We start from the raw sequence: 15638 nt of genomic DNA on the forward strand, positions 1-15638 counted from the left end.
CAGGGAGGCCGGGAGAGGAAGGGAGGGAAGGAGGAGGAGGAGGCAGTGATCCTAGGGTGGCAGTGAAGAGGGACGGCCTCTGCCACCCTGGATCTCTGGAAGGGGGGAAGGAGAAGAGAAGGGATGGCTGCTTGTCTTCCCCAATGGGAACGACAAGCATGCCAAGGGGAAACCCCGATTCCAAACAGGCCCCCTTTTCATAGTGTGAAATGGAAATGGGTTTTCCCTGTGGCAGACCCAGGATCCAATGTGGCCTAGGGTTGCCATAAGTCAGGACCTCCAAACCGGGACAAATGTAGGACAACATTTTCAAATGTAGGACACGTTTTTAAAATGGAGGACACACGAAAAAATTCGATGATTTTTTATAAAATGTTACTACAAATGCATGTTTCTTAGGTATGATCAAAATGGAGGACATTTTGGCATTATTCCTAGACAGATAGCAGAAATGTACTTCCCTTTTTGGCCAAACTCCCCCCCCCCAATTCCAAAACACACACAACAGCACATTTGGGCATTTGACATGGCTTCTTGCATATTTCAGAGGCTTATTGCATAACCAATCCCTTTGGGTTTAACATTTAACATGGTTATCTATTTAACATAGGTTATTACATATTTCAGTTGTTTATTCCATAACCAAGGTTGCCATACGATGGAAAGGAGTTGAAGGCACACAGAACAGCAGCAACAACAAAAGAGGAGGAAGAAGGGGGGAGAAGAAAAATGAAGGAGAAGGAGAAAGAAGAAAAGAAGGAGAAAGAACAATAGGAAAAATAAGATAAAAATAAGAGGAGGAGAAGGGGAAGAAGAGGAGGAAGAGTGGAAGAAGCAGAGGAGGAGGAAGAGGAGAAGAAGAAGAGGAGGAGAAGGAGAAGTAGAGGAGGAGAAGAAGAGGAGGAGGAAGAGGGGAAAAAGAGGAGGAGGAGAAGAAGAGGAAGTAGAGAGGAAGAAGAAGGGGAGGAAGAGGGGAAGAAGAGGAGGAGGAGGAGAAGAAGAGGAGGAAGAAGATGAAGAAGAAGGGGAGGAAGAGGAGGAGAGGAGGAAGAAGATGAGGAAGATGAAGATGAGGAGAAAGAAGAGGAAAGGCTTTTCCCCCCACCTGGGCTCCATTCTCAGCAGCGGAGCCCAGGCGGGGAAGGAATCCTCCCCTCAGGGAGGCTTTCTTTCCCCACCTGGGCTCCATCCCTGCCAGCGGAGCCCAGGTGGGGAAAGAAGCCTCGCTGAGGGGAGGCTTTCTTTCCCCGCCTGGGCTCCGTTCTCGGCGGCGGAGCCCAGGCGGGGAAAGAAGTCTGGCCTCGGCGAGGCTTCTTTCCCTCCCTCGGCTCTGGCAGAGCCAAAGAGGGGAGGGAAGCCCCCCCGCCAAATGAGAGAAGCCTACACAGGCCTCTCTCTTTCCCCCGCCACACTGTTGCAGACTTTGCAACAAAGCCCAGGGGTGGGGGAAATCCCGGGGGCGGGGGCAAACCGGGGCGGGACTGTGTGGACCCGCCCAAAACTGGGAAAGTCCCGCCCACAGGCGGGATATGGCAACCCTAGCATGCCACCAATGGGAATGGGCTCTCAGAGAACCAAATGAAAAATGAGTACATAAATCTGCAGCTACCTTTCTTCAAAGTTTCTTCAATGTTTTCTCTGTGATCATCACAGGTATCTTCTCCATGATAATCTATTGAAATGGTTTCATTTTCTTCTGTACTAGTTTCATTCTCATTCAGAAACAGATTACTTTGGTTAATATATGCTTCTATTGACTGTCGAGTAAGGATGGATTTAGTAGTGGGATATTCTTCCTGAAGTTTTTTAACATTTTCCACAGTGAGAAGGAAGCCAGAACATTTGAGATGCACTGACTCAGATACAGAAGGAGCATCAGCTATTTCTGGTTGGGACTGGTCTTTGCTACCAGACCTTGAAACGTTCTCTCCATTAGACATATTGCCAATACATAGAGAAGACTGAGCTCTGAAATAAGAAAGAGAGAAGAAATATTATTTTATAACTTGTGAAGAAAACCCCTTGATATGGTCACTTTAGAGTTGCCATAAGTAAAAAATGACTTGGAGACACACAACAACAACAACATTCTTCCTTCTTCTTATTATTTATTTTATTTTTATAATTTAATTATTTATTAATGATTTACTATTTAATTAATGATTAATGATTAATTATTTTTATTAATTATTCCTTATTTAAGTCTAGCAAATTCCTCATTTGCCTCAAAGACAATTTCATTGTCCAAAAGGTGGAAGAGGCAACAAGGGGATCAGCTACTATAATTGGTTGACCTGCTGAACCCAAAGGTTCATCCTGGAAAGAAGTGACCAGTGGGGTACCACAGGGTTCTGTCGTGGGCCCAGTGCTATTCAACATCTTTATCAATGACTTGGATGAAGGAATAGAGGGCATACTTATCAAATTTGCAGATGACACCAAATTAGGAGGAGTAGCTAACACCCCAGAGGAGAGGATCAAAATTCAAAATGACTTGAATAGATTAGAAAGTTGGAATTGAATAGATTAGAAAACTAACAAAATGAATTTCAACATGGAAAAATACAGCACTTAGGTAGAAAAAATTAAATGCATAGAAATAGGATGGGGGACACCTGGCTTAAGGAGTCTACATGTGAAAGGGATCTAGGAGTCTAAGTAGACCACAAGTTGAACATGAGTCAACAGTGTGATGCAGCAGCTGAAAAGGCCAATGCTATTTTAGATTGCATCAATAGAAATAGGCACCACAATTCAAAAAGGATGTTGACAAGGTGGAAGGCCATCAAAATGGTGAAGGGTCTGGAAACCATGCCTCATGAAGAAAGACTTAGGGAGCTGGGTATGTTTAGTCTTGGGTAATATGATAGCTCTGTTTAAGTATTTGAAGGGATATCACATTGAGGATGGAGCAAGCTTGTTTTCTGTTGCTCCAGAGACTAGAACAATAGATTCAAACTACAGGAAAAGAGATTCCACCTTAACTTTAGGAGGAACTTCCTGACAGTGAGAGCTGTTCGACAGTGGAACACACTCCCTCAGAGCGTAGCGGAGTCTCCTTCTTTGGAAGTCTTTAAGCAGAGGCTGGATGGTCATCTGTTCAGGATGCTCTGTGAGTTCTTGCATGACAGGGGGTTTGACTAGATGGCCCTTGTGTTCTCCTCCAACTTTGTGATTCTATTGTGCTGAATGAGATCAGCTGTCTTTCCCCCCACAAGGGAGTCTTCTGACGACTTAAAATAAAGCAGGAACACTAACCATCTCTTCCCCCATTCCCTTCTCCTCTCTCCACTGCTTCTCCCCTCCTTCCTCATCAGTTTTGCAAAGCAACAGGGAGAGGTGGACTGCCTCTTCCTTTTTATCTCTCTTTCCCTTGTGTAGGCATATGTAGGTGTGTCTGTACACACATGCAGAAACAGAAAGAGAACTACGGATTCAACTTAAAGCATCCAGAAAAGAGGCGTAAAGAGAATAAAAAGAAGAAAGCCTAGAAAATAGTTTTAAAAACAAAACAAAGCACCACCCTGCTGGCAGAAACAAAAAGACTCCAGAAAGGAGGAGGGCAAAGTTGAAATGTCCTTGAATTACTAAAACTTCAGCTGGATCAAGTGCAGAATATAGTGAGACTATTACTTCCTTCCCTTATCTTGTTAAATTAATGTTAATTACAGTGCGTCCGTATCATGCGTGTCAGAAGGAGTAATGGTGAGTGCACCTATGGCACATGCCGCCACCACACTGTCACGGGCACAAGTCCCATTAGTTTAAATGGGGCTCAAGCATATGTGGAATTTCTCTTACACAAGGAATTTCCCTTATGGAATGGATCCCCCATGTAAGGGAAGGGACGACTGTACTTATGCTAATATAGGCTACAAATGCCTTCTTTCTTACAGTGTCACTCTGTCCAGCCATGTTCAATTTATGATAAACAGTAATCACAGATGGTAGAATTCAAAGATATAGCCACGTTAGTCTGTGGGATCAGTATGTAGAGAGATCTTGTAGCACCTTTGAGACTAACTGAAAGAAAAAAGTTAGCAGCATGAGCTTTCACAGACTTAAGTCTACTTCCCCAGATAAGTCTACGAAAGCTCATGTTGCCAACTTCCTTCTTTCAGTAATCACAACATCTTTTTCACATATGTACTGCTTTTAACCGCCCCTCCATACTGAATCTGTGAATTTGGTTTTTGTCACCTAAATTTAAAATTTTGTGTTTGTCTCTCTTACTAATCTGATTATTAGGCTTGCTGTTTTTCCATTGACAGCACCATGCAGTCAGAACAAAATGGAATCCCATTTTACTCCTTGAATATATTCCATGCATTAATTTGTGATATGATGAAAGTAGTGACTCAGGGATCTACCTTAGTGAAATGCCTAATGCCCCAAAAGGCAGGGGGAGATATTATGGTATATATGCTATATTTTATTGCGTACTCAGTCATAGTTTTCTGATGAAATTATCTTCATTAAAATACCTTGTTGGCTTGCAATATACTTATAGAACTCTGAACCAAACAAATGCTTAAAATTATACTTTACTAGCAACAAACACTTGACTGAATCTACATTTAAATTAATACTTTCATTTGTAGTTTTCCCAGTTGTTCTCTCATCCCTCCTGCTTCTTCCTCAACCCAAATTGCACACTTTCACCCCCCTTCCCTTGGTACCACTGATCTGCTTCAATAACCCGGAGCCTCCTTTCCTTTCCACACCTCCATCGGGGGGGGAAAAACACACACATAACAAAACCACTACATGGTCAGCAACAGTCTTCTCACCACTTCCCCTCCATACACTGAGATAATGATGCTCAACAGTTTTTTCTGTAGTTATCAGGGTGTATGATTGCAGGCCAAACATTTTGGTCATATTTATTGCAAGGGACATGGTGACTTAGCGGTTAAGAAGCTGACTCTGACGATTGTAGAGTCAGCAGATTGGCAGTTTGAGACACAAGTGCCATATGACGGAATGAGCTCTCGTCACTAGCCCCAGCTTCTGCCAACCTAGCAGTTCGAAAGCATGCAAAAGTGCAAGTAGACAGATAGGTACCACTTTGGGGGGAAAGTAACAGCATTCTGTGCACTTAGGCATTTAGACATGCTGGTCACATGACCACAGAGTTGCCTTTGACATCACTGGCTCCCTTGGTTTAGTAACAGAGATGAGCACCACCCCTTACAGTTGGGCACGATGAGACAATCTTGACAAAGGGCAAACCTTTGCCTTTTATTGCTTGGTGAAAATTAACAAGCCTTTTGCAGCAGAAGTGGCAGTAATAAATCTGGGGCTACCTGTTGCTTGCCTCCTAAGGTACTGGATGACACAAGGACAGTTTTATGGCTTAAAATAGAGGAATCATAGAATCATAGAATTGGAAGAGACTGCTATTTTCCTCTCTCTTCCTGGACCATGCCCTTCGACTGGGAGAAGAGATGAGATTTTGGAATTCCTCCTTGACCCTTCTCCCTGGACATAAACTTGAAATGTAGTGCATGTCCAGAAAAAGGAGGTCACTCTTGATTACTTGTTGAATCTGATCTACAAAAGCAACACAAATTCACTGACAGTAAGAGAGCATACAGAGCACTCCTTCAAAAGCGCTGGATACAATAAACACAATTTTCTCTAGTTTATTTTACTTAAAACATTAAAAAGGAGGGAAAGATGGGAGAAGAATAAAGAAGGAACACAGTAGTACCTTTAAAAGCATCTGAGTTTTCATGAAATTACAGTGCGCCCTTTTTTATGTGGGGGTTCCGTTCTGCCCACCTGCATAAAAAAGCCCGCGTAAGCTCGAGCCCCATTGAAAATAATGGGGCTTGTGCATGGCGTGGTGGTGCGGCGGCTCACGCGTACCATGGGTGCATGTCCTATTATTTTTAATGGGACATGCCACTCCTTGTGCCCCGTGGGCTCCCTAGCGGCTTTCAGCGTCTGCGTATGACACAGGTGCACTGTATTTCAAATTAAGAAAATTTTTTAAGAATGATTAGTGAATTGCTTGAGGAAAAAAAGCAGCAAAGAAACATATGGATCTGAGTTTTGTTGGTTAGGTCCAAGAAGTGTAAACTCATTGAATCAGCACTTGAATGGTGAGTTAACACATGGGTAAATTCCATTTATTAAAGGGATCTATTCTAGTTGAGACTACTAATAGGTTTCATGGGATAACCTCAATTTAGAATACAAGAAGAAAAACCATGCAAGACATAAAACATATGTGAAGAATTTAAAATATTCAACTCCTATCTCTACAGGTTCAACTCAGTGTCATTAGGACACTGAGCAATATCTAAGTTGTGTTCATAAAATATAATTGAGCGTAAGCACAAGGGGCAAGTAGAACAGGATATATTTGAGGAAGACGTCAAGCAGGCCATTATTAAAAGAAATAACAAATCCTGTGTAATTGATAGATTCTCAAGACACACATACATACATTGTTGTTATTAACTGCCTTTGAGCTGACCTTGACTCCTGGCGACCCTGTGGATGAGATATGTCCAAGATCCCCTATCCTGTACTTCAGGCTCAGGCCCATGAGCTCCCTGATTGAGTCCAGCCATCTGTTATGCAACCTTCTTCTCTTTCTACTGCCCTCTACCTTTCCTAGCATTATTGTCTTTTCTAACGATTCAAGCCTTCTCATGATGTGGCCGAAGTATGACAGCTTCAGTTTCATCATCTTGGCTTCCAGGGAGAGTTCAGGCTTGATCTGTTCTGGGATCCATATGTTTGTCTTTTTGTCTGTCCACATTATCCTCAGCACTCTTCTGCAGCACTACATCTCAAATGAATTTCTTTCTATATATGTATATGTGTGTGTGTCAATACATACATACATACAAATATACATATTCACATATAAATAAAAATTCATGGATCTGTTGGTGCCAAGATTCTATCCTCATTCCTACTGTATGTCACAATGACCCTCAGAATCTATTGTTGGAAAACTCTTGATTCCGAATCCATCTTTAATTAAAGCAAATTTTAAAAGATACTATACCTCTCTCCTTCAGGGAAGTCCTTGGTTGTGTTCTGGCTGTGCTTAAGTTGTTTTTTTTCAGTGTCACAATGGGTCTGACACGGCATCCTTTTGTTGCATGGCTCTGAACTGTGTGTTTCTGTAGTAGCAAGCAGTACTAGAAACCAGCTTGAAGGAAGATGGTGTGGCAGCTTTTCCTTCCTGTTCCATGCTTTTGCAGATGTCAGCTCAGTATTTGAAAGCATAAGGAGAATCTGACAACTATCCAAACCAATTTTTTAAAGAGAAAGCAAGTAAGTACAATAATTCAGCCAATTTTAGTTACATACTTTAAGTACAGCTCCCTAATCTACCCTTGTAGCATTTCCTTGAGTTGTGCTAGCTGAATTCACTTTCCTAGGCATGTCAGCTTCCTCCATTCTCTAGCCAAACAGAAGCATTCTACACTGAGCTGCAGCCAAACCAGGTGAGGCTATAACTAGATAAAGTTTAGATGAACTAGATTTCATAAGAGTTTAAGAACTTCCTAAGCTTGACCACACTCAAAAGTCATCCAAGTTCAGTTCTGACTGATAATAGCCAATTGTGCCTATCGGAAAAGAAGAGCAAGATGGCAGTAGGACAATGATCAGCTTCAAGATACATACAACCACCCTTAGTTGTTAAGACTCAAGGCTGACAGTAATTTGTGGATTTATCTGATTCATTTATAAAAAGATATTTTATCTGCTCATCCACACCATTAGAACATCCCGAGAAGTGGTCATCCAACTTCTGTTTAAGAACCTCAAATAAAGGAGAAGTCCTTCATTTCCCAAGGGAGTCTGTTGCACTGTCAAACATCTTTTACATCAATTCTGCTATCCTGTAATTTGAATCTATTGGTTCAGGTCCTACCTTACAGAACAAAAGAAAAGAAGCTCGCATCATTTCCTACATGAGAGTCCTTCTATAATTATTGCATATAATTTCTCCTTTCTTCTCTAAACTAAGCATATTCCACTCCCTCATTCTTCATAATGCTTGGTTCCAAACCCTGAACCATTTTGGTTGCCTTCTTCTGGACACATTTCAGTTTGTTGATACCCTCTTTAAATCGTGTTGCCAAGAACTAGACATAGGCCTGTTACAGACTGCCAAAATAAAGCTGCTTTGGGTCTCTTTGGAGGTATGCTATTTAAATGATGCATGCACCCTAAGAATCTAGAAGCTGCACCTAAGCTGCACTCCAGTGCTTAGGAAAGGAGTGTGGCTTTGGTGTGACCTCCGGACTCTTAGGACCCATGCATCATTTAAATAGCATACCTCCAAAGAGACCTGAAGCAGCTTTATTTTGGCAGTCTGTAACAGGCCATAGTATTCCTAGATCTGTCCAAAAGAGAACAGAGTTGGAGTATTGCTACCATTGATCTGGAACTACTGTACAGTTCTGCCAATGCATCCTAGAATTGCACTGGCCTTTTTTTGGCCAGTACATCACACTGTTGATTCATGTTTAGCTTGTTGTCTTCATTCAAATTTAATCCAAACAAGGCAGGGGTACACCTAGGCATACTGCTCCCTTATTGCATTAGCTCCACTAGCTAAGTGCCTTTTTCTTTCAGAAGAAGACAGAGGTAAAGTGCATGGTTTGCGCTGACATGATGTTGTGTTCCTAATTAGTTTTAAATTGGGTTAAATATTATAGAAATGTAAATGCTATTGCCATCATGTTTGGTGGTCATGCCCAAAAGTTAAAAAATACTGGGCAAAAATACACAAAACAATGCAACAAATTTTAGACCTAAAATTCCCATGTATTCCTGAGTTATATCTTCTTAACATGACCTTTGCTTTAAGAGCAGACAAAGAGAAAATACACTGGAGAATGGTTTTATATCTGGTAACTGCAGCCAGAATTACATTGGCTAAGTATTGGAAACTAGAAAAAATACCTACACTAGAGGAATGGATAGGAAAGGTCTTAGAATTAAAATAAATGGACAAAATAACTGTTTGGAACAATAAGAAATCAACAGACTATTGGGAAAAAGAATGGAAACTCGTGTCAAAATATCTAAACAATATATGGGGGATAAAATTAAATACTGTATGTAAAAAGAAAGACGTATTTTCAAATAAGTACCTTAAAGAGCTTATAAGTTTGTAATTAGAAATATATTGAAAAAGAGAAAGACATGTAAAATACAGATATGGGACCATCCCACTAAGTCTTATCTTATTATAAGTAATGATTTATTTGTCGGGGATAAATTTAGACAAGTAAATGTAAGATTTGGAAGTCAAGAAAGCTTATGTATAGATAAACATATGAAATATTGTTATGTTTCTTTGTAATGGAAAAATAATAAAGAGAAAAAAGAAGAAAAAAGAAATGTAATAAAAATGTTATTTGCATTGACTGCCATAAAGCCAAAGATGACTACGTACTAGAATAAATTTGAAATATAGGCACCTTTAGCATAAATGAATGGAATGCATGATTGAATATACAGTCACCCCTCCTTTCTCGTGGACTTGAGGTCTGCGGTCTTCAATATTCACAGAGGAGTGATCTCTGTAATTTTCAATAGCACACAGCTCATTCGAGCCTATGGGGTTTGAATATTGGTGAGTCTCCGTTTTCAAAGGGGGGGGGGGGGTCCGGAATGGATCCCCTGTGAAAACAGAGGGTCAACTGTGTTAAGAGAAGCCAAATGTGACAATAGTAATGCGAATGAAATTATATGATTGGAAAACTGTTAATGATGTTTAATTAAGAGGATTAATGCTAGAATGCTGCGTTTTATAATGGATGTATATATAAGTTTAGTGATTTGAAATTTTATGTTTGAACCTGAGGTGGAATGTTAGTTAGCCTGTTAAGATTGTTTATCAGACAGCCAGGTGTGGAATATTCTTAGTCTGAGAAGACAGACATGCTTATGATGATGATGATAATAATAATAATAATAATAATAATAATAAATCTTTATTTCTATACCACTTTTCCTGGGATCAAAGCGGTTTACAAATTCAAAGCAACTATACAGCACAGGATTTACAATATAAAATACAATCAGAAGTACATTAGGTTAAAACATCATATAAAAGCAGTTAAAACTCAAAATGTTACAAAATATTTCAAGGCTATCTAGCCTCTGTGAGAAAGGGACCTTGGGAGCAACATGGTTCTCCCATGTGAAAGAATTTGGTGCTTTGTAAATGCTATTGCCAACAACTTTATTGTGAGAAAGTCGGGTGCACAGGAACGTTTGAAAATAAAGTGAGCAATGGTGGCTGGTTTTAGGATGTGGAGGTAGGAACATAATTGACATGTATAAATGTTTGATTGTGAACTGTAAACTCAGATCCAGCAGTGCATGCTATGCTGTTTTCCTTTCCTGTCAATAAATCTGTCCTGTTTGACAAAATGCAGGAGCTGTGTGATTGTCTAGGGGGCAGCTTACATAGCAGTGAATCTGACATCCATGCTTCATACTTACAACTTCTTCCTCCTCTTGACTTGCTCCGAACATTGTTGGAAAATCCCTTTAATATTTTGACCTTTCTTGAATGTCTAAGCTCATTCTGAATGCTATATTATTTTTGTTTGTCCGTCCATCCAGCCCCACCTTTCTCCCAGCATCAGATTCAGAACACCTTACAACCGTTAAAAACACAGTACAACTAACTCCCACCCACCCCCGCCACAAAAAACAAAAACAAAACCCTATTAATACAAAAGTTAAAACACAATTGAAGGACAGGTTGCTTACCTGTAACTGTTGATCTTTGAATGGTCATCTATGAAATCACACAAATGGGTTTTCTTGTGCCTGCAGAGTGCACCTTTCGAAACTTCTTGAACTACTATATAAGTGTTTTGGCTGCAGCCCCACTCACTCACTGAGCAACCTACTAATTTGCTTCTTACCTAAGCCCTCAGTTACATGGACACCAGAGCAGCAGCCCAGGATGTAAGGAGAGGTAGGACATGATGAGGGGCCAGGGTTGTGTGATTTAACAGATGACCACTTCAAGATCTACACTTACAGGTAAACAACCTGTCCTTTGTCCTGTCTGTGGAGATTATTGCACTGGTCTTTTCTACCATGATTTTCCTGTTTGTGTCATGTATCCCCCAGATCCAGACCACAGCTAAGGCATGTAGATTCTTTTTATTGCCAAAATCTGACCATTTCTCTCTGCCTTTACTATCAAGATTCTGGCCAATGCTCTAGTGGTCTCACAATTTGATTTCTGTAACATCCTTCTGGCAGGGCTTCCTTTCTCACCTCCATCCTTTAATTTCTGTCCAGCATTCATACTAACCATAGGAGGATAGAGTGTCATGCCATACAGGAGAAAAGCACAGCACTCCCAAATGCAGCCTCCATCTATGAACCCAAGTTCAGAGGATAGTGAGATACCAAAATGAGCAGCCCAGATCATGTGGAAGCTCTGCAGATTTTATGCACTGGCACAATCTATTTCATTAAGAACTAAAACTATCCAAGGGATTCAGGAAAAGGAAGTAAAGGCATAGGTGCACTGTAGTTAAATCCATACTACCTGATAGTAACCTGAGAATGGCTTTATATCCTCATATTATTTCAAACAATTCCTTATACTGTATGCTTTAAAACCGATTCAGTGTATTTCACAGTCTATTATTTTAATAGCAATGATTTCAGAGTTCAGCATTAGTATAACTAATATTGCTACTGAACTATTAAAGAATATTATTTAATGTGTATTTCTTCACTTTCATGCAGTAATCCAGCTCTTCAGACTTTCTTGTGAACCAACACATGCATCTACTGGAAGGTAAAGATGGATTGCATCCCACCAAGAGTCAAACTCAGTGATGACACCTTTATCTTCCTGGATGGCAAGTGGGTGAACGAAACATGTATTCAATCAGCATTTCCTTCCTCAGCAGAAGCTCAAAAGAAACATGTTAACAAGAAGATGCATAATGACTGGACCCTCTGGGAAGAAAACAAAGCCCTCTGGGAAGAAAACAAGGCCCTTCGGGTGGAAAACAGGGCACTTCGGGAAGAGAATAAGGCACTCCAGTACCTAAGGATGGAGAACAAAGGCATTCAGGTTATCTATGATGAAAGTCTCCAACAAATCCTCCAGCAGGAAAATAAGCCTTTAGTAGCTCTTCCACTCATAGAAGGACTCCAGAACAGTAAGGAAAACAAAGCCATTCAACTTATCCAAGGAGAGAAAAAAGCCCTTCAACTCTTTCTGGAAAAGAATTTGCCACTGAAGGTCTTCTCTCAGGAGAGAAAACTCACCCCAGTCCTTAAGAAAGAAGACTCCCTAGACCAGGAAACTAAAAAGAATATAGTCCAGGAAGCCAATAATAAGCCTGCATCAGCTGATGCTGTGAGAATTGTACAGGAAATCCAAGAAGAGAACAGTGCCATGACAGGAAAGGAAAGACAACAAACTTCCTTATCATTATTAGATGAGAATGAAATACTTGAAGCTGTGCAGAAACTGAACCAAACTGTACTGTTTCTCCTGAGAGAGAACCATGTACTTATGGAAGAAAAGCAGGCCCTTCAGACTGTTCAAGGAGGGAACAAAATACTTTGGGAGGAGAACAATACGCTTAAACTCCAACAAAAGGCCATCAAAGGTGCTCTCAGTAAAATTATTGCTCAGATGGGCTTGCTGCAAGAGGAGCTTAACTCCTTTGCTTTCATGCAGGAGTCAGAGAATACTGAATGAAGAAGCCTGATAATTGCTGAAACCTGAATAGTTACAGGGAGATTGGGTAGGCTGCATAGGCTAACTACTTTTAGGAAATTATCTCTCTCCTGTGGTGTAAGACCTAATAAAGTTCTGTTGTTGATTCAGGAAAACAGTGATAAAGTTTTTAAAATATTTAAAATTACAGTTGACCCTTGACATTCACAGGGCTTAGGGGCACATGAAAGTCAAAATTCATGTGTAAAGTGGGGAGCGATAGCAGAAACATAATGATATGCAACGATACAGTCGGAATATAAAATATAAAACCCATATACAGTGCATGCTCCCCTCATCTCCCTTCTGAAGCTCAAACAGCTCTAGCAAGCTCTCTGAGGCACTGGAAGGGTGGGGGAGCATGCATTTGTGGCTCCCTCCTTCCCTTCCAAGGCTTCAAGGAGCTCCAGAGAGCTCTCTGAACCCTTGGAATGGGAGGAAGGGGTGTGTGTTCGCTTTCCCCAAATTCTTTCCCAAGGCAGACAGTTGTTTGGGGAAAGAGGCAGCTCTCCATCCTGGAAAAGAGCAGGATAGGTGCACACACCCATCCCAGCCTTTCCCTCCTGGGCTTTTTCCCTCCCCAGGGGAAATGCCTGGGAGGGAGTGAGGGAGGACGAGAGTGCAGGCAGTGGCCTTGACCTCGTGAATAATCGAAACAGTGAGTGTCAAAGCAGCAAACACTGAGGGATGACTGTATTATATCTTCCTTCCATCACCACCAACTCGCTAATTAACCAGGGAGGCCACTTGGCTTCAATTGATGGGAGGGGACACTCAGAGACAATTGTGTCCACCACCTTAATCCTTTTTTCATTCCAGAAATCAGCCAGGGCTTTGACAGGCTCACCAAAAGCAAGGGACAACCACAGGAACATCTTTGAAAAGAGAACTGACACCCGGTATGCATAGGGATCTTGTAACACCTGTAGTTTGTTCCACCCATTTCGGGGGTAGGGGGACGAGATAGGTTGTGTGCGATAATCTCCCTGGATGATACAAATCATCTGGTTAGGTACAGGGCTTGATTTAGGGTTAGGTCTAGGCTAAGGGTTAGGGCTTGGGCTAGGGTTCAGGTTCTGGTTAGGAACAGGGCTTGGTTTAGGATTAGGGTTAGGTCTAGGGTTAGGGTTAAGGTTAGACTTAGGGCTTGGGCTAGGGTTCAGGTTCTAGTTAGGGACAGGGCTTGGTTTAGGATTAGGGTTAGGTCTACGGTTAAGGTTAGGCTTAGGGCTTGGGCTAGTGTTAGGGTTAGGTGTAGGTTTAGGGTTATGGTTAAGTCTAGGGTTAGTGCTAGAGTTAGGGTTAGTGGTAGGGCTAGGATTACAGCTAGCATTTTGGTTATGGGTTAGGTGTAGGGTTAGAGTTAAGATTAGAGTTATGTCTAGGGTTAGGGCTTTGGCTGGGGTTAGGGCTATGGTTAGGCGTTGAGTTCAGTTTAGGGCTTGGGTTCAGGTTAGGGCTTGGGTTTGGGTCTAAGGAGATATCTATAGATTTTGAAGGGACAGTGGGGGGAACAGCCGGCACAGGGCTGTTTCTCTGGATCCTGGCCCATTCCAGACCAAATAGCTGTCTCTGAGGAGACAGGTAGGGGTCTTGAAGGGCCAGTGAGGGGAATTAAGGTTAGAGCTAGGGTTAGGGTCTAAGGAGCCATCTTTGGAACTTGAAGGTATGGTGGGGTGAATAGCTGACATAGGGCTGTTTATTTGCATTCCCGGCCGTTCCAGACACATAGCTGTGTCTGAGAAGACAGGTATGGGTCTCGAAGGACTGGTGGGGGGCTAAGATGCCATCACGAGGCTGTTCCAGACCCATAACTTAGGATTTGGGTTACAGTTAGGGCTAGGGGTTCAGGTTAGGGTTAGGACTAGGGTGAGGGTTAAGTTTAGGGTAGGATAAGGGTTAGTGTCAGGGTTAGGGTTGAGGACGGGGCTAGGGTAGGGTCAGGGTTAGGGCTAGGGTTAGGGCTTGGTTAGGGTCTGGGTCTGAGGAGATATCTATTGATTTTGAAGGGACAATGGGGGGAAAGGCAGCACAGGGCTCTTTCTGTGCATCCCAGGCCATTCCAGAACCACAGCTGTCTCTGTGAAGGCAGGTATGGGTCTTGAAAGGGTAAGGGTTAGGGGTGGGCTTGTGACAGAGTGGATAGAGAGAGAAAGACTGGTGTTCAACAGCTCTGAAATATAGTCCTGTTGTTTTACAACCCTAATTAATAAGAAGCAAGTCTACGTTTGGAAAAAACATCAGCATCAAAAAACAAATGTAAAAGGCCAAAGAAGTGTCTCTTGATACTCAAACAGGTCATTTATTGAGATAAAGAAAGAGCCCTCCTCAAAGACAATGAATAAATAAGCAGGAAGTGCCAGCAGCCACAGCTCAGGAAACGTCAGGGACCTGGCAAGGTTCCAGCAGTAGAAGGATTCTGTTAAGTCTTGAGCCAGCTTGAGCGTTGGACTATGGCTGCATCTGCTCTGAAGAAATAATCCGGTTTGACACCACTTTTGCTGCCATGGCTCAATGGTATGGCATTCTGGGTAACGTAGCTTGTTGAGCCACTGCTCAGGGGCCTCAACAAACCACACTACCCAGAATCCCACAACACTGAGCCGTGGAAGCTAAAGTGGTGTCAAACCGGATTATTTCTTCAGTGCGGATGCAGCCCATACTTCCTTGAGACAAAAGCGGGACATTGGGTTTCAGCTTGCAGCGGCCGGCCTCCGTTGGCGGTCTCCCTCCCGGGAACTCGCCAAGGCCCACCCTGCTTAGCTTCCCAAGTCTCCCCACGGTCAGGCTCGCTACTTCCGGTAGGGGAGAACGGGAGGGGCGTCACCGTCGGGGGCGTGGCCTCTCCAGACACAACGTTCTGTTTACAAGACCCGCTACTTCCGGTGGG

At 42.2% G+C, this 15638-nt stretch overlaps 2 protein-coding genes across 10 annotated transcripts in view; one reads left to right on the forward strand and one right to left on the reverse strand.

Annotated features, from left to right (window-relative positions):
• Positions 1-7123, reverse strand: part of LOC121927159 — an 89071-nt gene extending 81948 nt beyond the window's left edge. For all 7 annotated transcript variants that reach the window (XM_042460769.1, XM_042460770.1, XM_042460768.1 and 4 more), the window contains exons 1-2: positions 7025-7123; positions 1610-1968 (exon numbers count right to left, since the gene is read on the reverse strand). In XM_042460769.1, the coding sequence (XP_042316703.1) occupies positions 1610-1968; positions 7025-7110 (445 nt within the window). In that variant the 5' untranslated portion in view covers positions 7111-7123. The remainder of the gene's footprint in view (positions 1-1609; positions 1969-7024) is intronic.
• Positions 1-12854, forward strand: part of CBY2 (chibby family member 2) — a 96222-nt gene extending 83368 nt beyond the window's left edge. For 2 of the 3 annotated variants that reach the window (XM_042460761.1, XM_042460764.1), the window contains one exon: positions 11761-12854. In XM_042460761.1, coding sequence (XP_042316695.1) covers positions 11819-12730 — 912 coding nt within the window. In that variant the 5' untranslated portion in view covers positions 11761-11818 and the 3' untranslated portion in view covers positions 12731-12854. Of the gene's footprint in view, positions 1-7006; positions 7297-11760 lie in introns of those variants that run through there. The other variant, XM_042460760.1, reaches the window with a different exon arrangement.
• The last annotated feature ends 2784 nt before the right edge of the window (positions 12855-15638 follow it).

This window comes from Sceloporus undulatus, chromosome 3 (assembly GCF_019175285.1).
Source record: "Sceloporus undulatus isolate JIND9_A2432 ecotype Alabama chromosome 3, SceUnd_v1.1, whole genome shotgun sequence".
NCBI classification, from domain to species: domain Eukaryota; kingdom Metazoa; phylum Chordata; class Lepidosauria; order Squamata; family Phrynosomatidae; genus Sceloporus; species Sceloporus undulatus.